Genomic DNA, 7,564 nt, shown 5'->3' on the forward strand with positions numbered 1-7,564 from the left:
TAGGCTATCCATCTAATAGTAGCCTACCAACATCTTATTAACAGTAGAAGTTAAATCTTACTGTAGTCTTCAAATCTGGGTATTGTCTTACGTTTTAAAATCACAAAGGGAGTTTGGTGCCATCATGCTAACGTGACAGTCACGACTCATGCTGCTGTAAGGTTTTCTTTTTCTTTTGTTTTTACTCGCGATCTTTACAACACGCATTACATTACGTATTTCATGGCACACTCGTTTTATGCGTATTTGGCGCCACCTATTGTTGTGGGTGTATTATTGACATGTCAAAGTCTAGACCCTGAATATAAGACGACCGCGTTTTTTCAGATGTATTTCCAAGAAAAAAATATCGTCTTATATTCGGATCAATACGGTAATCCCTCTGAGCCATGTGGAGTATTTTTTTATGATGGATTTACACTCTTTTATTGGACTTCGTCTATTGTATATCACCACCCATTCACTGCCATTATAAAGCTTGGAAGAGCCAGGACATTTTTTAATATAACTCCGATTGTATTCGCCTGAAAGAAGAAAGTCATATACACCTAGGATGGATCAAGTGTGTGTTAATCATGAGGTAATTTTTCATTTTTGGGTGAACTACCCCTTTAATTTGAAAAACACATGTCATCCTATACGCTGGATGGCGCACTAACGACTGTTCCTCGAGGTGCCCTATAGGTAACATCCGCTGCGCGCTGATCTGCCATTTTGTTGTTGAGATCAGAGCAGGGGACGCAGCACACGTTGTTCTATAAATGAATAATACGCCTCTCTTATAGCGGATCTGAAATAAAGCCGAGGCACGATGCTTTCTGCTGCCCAGTTACTCGATGAGTTAATGGGCCGGGACCGGAACTTGGCTCCGGACGAGAAGCGCTGTAATGTTCGCTGGGATCACGAGGCTGTAAGTGAGCGGGCGGCTAACCAGCAGCCGCGATTTGTTAAATACTCGCACACAGAGCTCTGCAGATCACCGAACGACCTGAAGAACGCGTGTAGATGTGTTGTGTGTAGAGCTGTTGAAATGGCCGGTGTGTTGTGTGCTAGTCTGTCCGGGGTGTTGGGGTCAGTTAGCACGCTAGGCTAAGAGTCTCATCGTTGAACACATGCGCTAAACATGCGACTGCAGCGTCCCGCCCTCGTCTTCATCCGTTTGTTACAAGTGTTGTGCAAAATCACTTTTATTAGCACGCAACAACCGCTAAGCATCAAACTTTTTGCGTGAAACTCGTCCAGCACTGTTTGTGCTACATCTGAATGACTATTCAAATAATGCGACTTGACGAGAGGGATGCTATTACTTTTCTAAATGCTCTTACAAAATGACAAACAAATCACAGATCTACGTTTAATTAATATCATGGACTCTGTGGTGGGCTCTTTTGGCTTGCGTCAGTAAGAAATCACAAAAAACACCATGGAAAACTGTAACATTCTTTTGTTTTTACTCGCGATCTTTACAACACGCATTGCATTACGTATTTCATGGCACACTCGTTTTATGCGTATTTGGCGCCACCTATTGTTGTGGGTGTATTATTGACATGTCAAAGTCTAGACCCTGAATATAAGACGACCGCGTTTTTTCAGATGTATTTCCAAGAAAAAAATATCGTCTTATATTCGGATCAATACGGTAATCCCTCTGAGCCATGTGGAGTATTTTTTTATGATGGATTTACACTCTTTTATTGGACTTCGTCTATTGTATATCACCACCCATTCACTGCCATTATAAAGCTTGGAAGAGCCAGGACATTTTTTAATATAACTCCGATTGTATTCGCCTGAAAGAAGAAAGTCATATACACCTAGGATGGATCAAGTGTGTGTTAATCATGAGGTAATTTTTCATTTTTGGGTGAACTACCCCTTTAATTTGAAAAACACATGTCATCCTATACGCTGGATGGCGCACTAACGACTGTTCCTCGAGGTGCCCTATAGGTAACATCCGCTGCGCGCTGATCTGCCATTTTGTTGTTGAGATCAGAGCAGGGGACGCAGCACACGTTGTTCTATAAATGAATAATACGCCTCTCTTATAGCGGATCTGAAATAAAGCCGAGGCACGATGCTTTCTGCTGCCCAGTTACTCGATGAGTTAATGGGCCGGGACCGGAACTTGGCTCCGGACGAGAAGCGCTGTAATGTTCGCTGGGATCACGAGGCTGTAAGTGAGCGGGCGGCTAACCAGCAGCCGCGATTTGTTAAATACTCGCACACAGAGCTCTGCAGATCACCGAACGACCTGAAGAACGCGTGTAGATGTGTTGTGTGTAGAGCTGTTGAAATGGCCGGTGTGTTGTGTGCTAGTCTGTCCGGGGTGTTGGGGTCAGTTAGCACGCTAGGCTAAGAGTCTCATCGTTGAACACATGCGCTAAACATGCGACTGCAGCGTCCCGCCCTCGTCTTCATCCGTTTGTTACAAGTGTTGTGCAAAATCACTTTTATTAGCACGCAACAACCGCTAAGCATCAAACTTTTTGCGTGAAACTCGTCCAGCACTGTTTGTGCTACATCTGAATGACTATTCAAATAATGCGACTTGACGAGAGGGATGCTATTACTTTTCTAAATGCTCTTACAAAATGACAAACAAATCACAGATCTACGTTTAATTAATATCATGGACTCTGTGGTGGGCTCTTTTGGCTTGCGTCAGTAAGAAATCACAAAAAACACCATGGAAAACTGTAACAACGCGCTACAAACAGCACACGAAACTCTATCAACCGCATAATAACAGCGGACTAAAATACTTTGGACACCTTAGCAACAGCATAAAGGCTCCCTTGGCAACGTGGTGACGAGTTTTGCGCCTTTAGCTTTAGTGTTCATCTGTTTTATACTTTGCCTTACTTTTCTTAATTTAATGTTATTTGGAATTAAATGAAACGTTTTTTATAATTCTGGTATATTGCTCAATGTACTGACAAGCATTTATGTATTTATTTTAAATGTAATACTGAATAACACATTACAGTTGAAATTATAATCAAGTGCTTTACATGTGCTTTAGTATGTTAGTTTGAAGCACAACAAAATATTATTAAAAATGATTTAAAATGTACTATAAGTAAAGCTTTTAATTTGACATTATCACTAAGTGTACTTAAGTGTGTTAAGAGACAAAGTCATTGAGGTGAACTCTAAGTACACTTAAAGGGATAGTTCACCCAAAAATGAAAATTCTGTCATTAATTGTTCACCCTCAAGTTCTTCCAATTCCCTAAGACTTACGTTCATCCTCGGAACACAGTTGAAGATATTGTAAATGAAATCTGAGAGGTTTCTGTTCCTCCATTGACAAATAAATGCTATATAATTATTGTTCATGTTAATATAGTTAATCTTAAATTAAACTATTGTAAAGTGTTACCAAAGTTGTATATATTGTTCTGTGTGTGTTTCACACTCTTGATTTTATAGTGTATCTTTTTCATTGCTGTATCCCTTAAAACCAGACTTCCAGAGAGTTACAGTAAATGCATGTGCCACCGGGGTGGCGTTTGCGCTGATGGCTTGGGCCCGTCATCACTGCTTGCAGCTATATTGCTGTTTGTCATCTTTTGAGGTGACAAGCCACATAAAGAAAGATTGAGTACTCATGAGGATTTAACACAAGTGTTCACACTTTTTTTTTTAGGTCTGCAAATACTATCTGTGTGGCTTTTGCCCTGCTGAACTCTTCACAAACACACGATCAGACTTGGGTAAGGACCGCTTCTCAAATACATCCGTCTCGTTTTATTCTTGTGATCCACATTGTAATGTATCGTTTTATTTTCCAGGTCCTTGTGAAAAAATCCATGATGAAAACTTGAGGAAAATGTAAGTTAATACTCCATATCTGTAAGTGTCATGAAAACATCCAGACCACATTTATCTCCCAAATTAGATGGGGAAGAAATAATGAATGTAGTTTTTTTTATTTTTATATATATATATATATACACACACTTTATTTTTGTATAGTTTTGCTTATTCAATCTTATTTGGAATGATTTTTTTTAAGAGGAAAATGTAAGTTAATACTCCATATCTGTAAGTGTCATGAAAACATCCAGACCACATTTATCTCCCAAATTAGATGGGGAAGAAATAATGAATGTAGTTTTTTTAATTTTTATATATATATATATACACACACTTTATTTTTGTATAGTTTTGCTTATTCAATCTTATTTGGAATGATTTTTTTTAAGCCTGTGACTCCTGATTGTCACACATTGTCTTAGGTATGAGAAGAGCTCCCGCTTTATGAAGGAAGGATATGAGCGAGACTTCCTGCGATACCTGCAGAGTCTCCTGGCCGAGGTGGAGCGCAGGATTCGGAGGGGCCATGCGCGTTTAGCCCTGTCAGAAGCCCAGCAGAACTCTGGAGTAAGCACTTCCATAGCCTTCACTGACTTTACATCTTTATATTACCATATTTTTTTGCCTGACTCTTCATCATGCACATCTGGTTAGGACAGTCTGTTATATTCATATGCAGCTTTTATTATAACCTAAAAGTTAGGCTTGTATGCTGCGTGGCGTGTCAAACCCAACTCACTTCGAACTCTGATTTCCAGGCACCGGGTCCATCTGGGAAGAATGAGGAGAAAGCTCAGGTCCTCACCAAGAAGATTGAGGAGCTTGTTGTTCAGGTGGGTTCTTGGTGTCATAAGCTGAGACATAAGCATGAATTTGTTGGAGAGGCATATAAATGTGTTTGTGTGCTCAGATTGAGGAGTTGGGCTCGGAGGGCCGTGTTGAGGAGGCGCAGGGCATGATGAAGCTGGTGGAGCAGCTGAAGGAGGAGAGGGAGCAGCTCAGTTCCAATCCTTCAGTGAGTTACACATCCAGGTTTAAGCAGACATATGTCCTGTTTTTGTATTTAATTGTTGAACATATACTTATGTCATGGGCTTTCAGTTTGAAATCAGGACAAGCACGTGTTGGTACTGACATGTTTTCTTGTTTGTCAGACGATTGAGAGCTTTGCAGCTCAGGAGAAGCAGATGGAGGTGTGTGAAGTGTGTGGCGCTTTCCTCATAGTAGGTGATGCTCAGTCCAGAGTTGATGATCATCTAATGGGCAAGCAGCATATGGGATATGCCAAAATCAAAGCCACGGTCGAGGAACTGAAGGTGAGTTGATAGTCAGTCTCGTGATTTAGGGTCCGTTATAGACATTTTGACCAATCCTACACTTAAGTATTTTTGATGAAAATATAGAAGGGTACATTTAAATGTAAGTAAATTTAAAGAATCCTTTATAGAGTTGTGTATATATTAGCTGAAATATTAGGGATGTGCGGGTCTAGTCGACTAAACGGTACAGCTCCTACTAGTCGACACTGAAAACAATGGTCGATTACACGACAGAAAAGAAAAAGAAAAACAGGATTTTATCATTCACATTACCATCATTTTAACATTGCATTTAAAACATTTTAAATAACAAGTTAAAAAAACGTTTGAAAAATAATACATTATTTTTAAAAGTTTATCTGGGCGGAAACGACATTTTTACCTCAGACCTCAGTTTTCTTCGTCAGTTGCGGCGAGTTCAAAAATGACCATGCGAAAGACGAGAAGGTGTGGGATGCTGTTATATTTTCATTTGATTAAAAGTTTTTTTGATTATATTTTATGATTTAATACAAATTTATTTAAATTTAACATGTAAAAAAAAAAAAGGAAAACAAATCCCTAAAATTAGATAACAGTGTGGTAATGCATGTTTTGGGCTGAACTTCATTGGTGCAAATCAAGAGTTGTTCATTTTTAAACCGTGATTTTATGTTTGATCCCACAGGAGAAGCTGCATCGGCACTCTGAGGACCCAGAGAGGGATGACCGAGGGAAGAAAGAGAGGGAGGACCGGGAGCGTGAACGGGAGGAACGAGAGAAGAGACGCAAAGAGGAAGAGGAGAAGGAGAAAGAGCGAGAAAAGGAGAGGGAGAGAGAGCGGGAGAAGGAGAGGGAGAAGGAGAGGGAACGTGAGCGGGAGAGGGAACGGGAAAGAGACAGGCGCAGGAGGAGTCACTCCAACAGTAGACACTCTAGCCGCGCGTCAGACCGCCGCAGGAGCCGCTCAAGGGACAGGAAGAGGTCCAGGAGTAAGGAACGCGACAGGAAGCGCAGCAGGTACACAACTCGAGCATCTCCTAGATACACAAGCTGAGCTGTGGATGTACAAATTATTATTTTTGTTGTTGTTTTTTTTTTTTTTCAAAATATGTTTGTTTTATTGAAATGGCAACTTAATTTTTAAGTGTTATTTTAGAATTATATGCTATTATAGTATTTATTAATATTTTGAATTAGCTTTTATTTTTATATTTTCAGTTTTTTATTTTAGTTTTTTTTTTTGTTCAAATTTCTATTTAGTTTTTAATTTCAGTTTTAGTAATTTTAGTAGTTCAGCTTTTTTTTTTTTTTTTCAGTTGACAAGGCAATATTTATATTTTTCTAGGTTTTTTCATCTAATGTTTCTATTTCAGCTTTATTTCAGATAACAACAAATTTTAATAGTTTAACACACAATAACAATACTGGTTTAACGTACTTTACTACATCTAGCGTTCACCTGTTGTGCCAGTAGCTTGTACTGATGTACAGTAGCAGTACCTGTTGTGCCTTAGCTTGTACTGATAGATAAACCTTTACACGTCAACAGGAGTCGTGACCGAGAGAGGAGGCGCAGCCGGGAACGCTCGGACAGGAAGCGACGTTCTCGCAGCAGGGAGAGGAGGAGGTCCCGCAGCTCTGAGCGCAAGAGCCACAGGCACCGCAGCCGCAGCAGAGACAGAGAAAAGGATAGAGGAGACAGAGACAAGGACAAATCCTCTAGGGACAAAGGTGTGGCCTTTAATGTAAATTAGTTCCAGAAGACTTTGTTTGTTTTTGTTCAGCCCTCTACGGACACCGTCAAGCATTATAATATGATCATCAATATTATTTAATGATAGAACTTTAGTAATTAGAATTAAAACTCGATAACCATGTATAAATGCATATTAGTCATTTTAACTGATTTTCGGATTGGTGGTGGTGCTTTTTTGGTCATTCAGTGTTTCTGTAAAAAAATTAAAAATTGGGGGAAAAACTAACAAAAATACTGAAGATAATAATGATACTAATTCTACTAATAAAAACAATATAAAACACACTCAGAATTAATGAGCTACTGGATTCATGAATATTAATCAGGTTGTGTGCGTTCACTCGAACTGATTTGCTGAAATCAAAACAGGGACGATAATAGGCGAGCGCCAGCCAATGAGATTGCCGTTTGCGCATTAGTTCCGCCCACTACCGGAGCAAGCGGTAGTTCTTAAAAGCTGAAGAATTCCAAAGGAACTATAACCTAAATATAACAAAGAATATCGTTTACATGTAGCGCGTCAATTGTCTCTCTCCCTCTCTCTCTGCGTATGTGTGAAACAAAGCGACGGCGAGTCGTGCGCCTTCACACTAGAGTTTACGAGACGTTAACACGCAACAGCAAAGCAACACAATCCCATTCATTTCAATGGAGAGCTGGCGATTTCCGGCGACACGAGCGA

At 39.8% G+C, this 7,564-nt stretch overlaps 1 protein-coding gene across 4 annotated transcripts in view; it reads left to right on the forward strand.

Moving 5' to 3' along the window:
- Nucleotides 1-688: 688 nt before the first annotated feature.
- Nucleotides 689-7,564, forward strand: part of LOC107758774 (luc7-like protein 3) — a 17,778-nt gene continuing 10,902 nt past the window's right edge. For 2 of the 4 annotated variants that reach the window (XM_016576587.1, XM_016576586.1), the window contains exons 1-9: nt 1,958-2,179; nt 3,656-3,722; nt 3,801-3,840; nt 4,248-4,392; nt 4,584-4,658; nt 4,736-4,840; nt 4,980-5,141; nt 5,812-6,143; nt 6,673-6,857. In XM_016576587.1, coding sequence (XP_016432073.1) covers nt 2,081-2,179; nt 3,656-3,722; nt 3,801-3,840; nt 4,248-4,392; nt 4,584-4,658; nt 4,736-4,840; nt 4,980-5,141; nt 5,812-6,143; nt 6,673-6,857 — 1,210 coding nt within the window. In that variant the 5' untranslated portion in view covers nt 1,958-2,080. Of the gene's footprint in view, nt 911-1,957; nt 2,180-3,655; nt 3,723-3,800; nt 3,841-4,247; nt 4,393-4,583; nt 4,659-4,735; nt 4,841-4,979; nt 5,142-5,811; nt 6,144-6,672; nt 6,858-7,564 lie in introns of those variants that run through there. The other 2 variants (XM_016576588.1, XM_016576589.1) reach the window with 2 other exon arrangements.

The sequence above is a fragment of the Sinocyclocheilus rhinocerous genome, unplaced genomic scaffold (assembly GCF_001515625.1).
Source record: "Sinocyclocheilus rhinocerous isolate Xijiao unplaced genomic scaffold, SAMN03320098_v1.1 scaffold2579, whole genome shotgun sequence".
In the NCBI taxonomy this organism is placed as follows: domain Eukaryota; kingdom Metazoa; phylum Chordata; class Actinopteri; order Cypriniformes; family Cyprinidae; genus Sinocyclocheilus; species Sinocyclocheilus rhinocerous.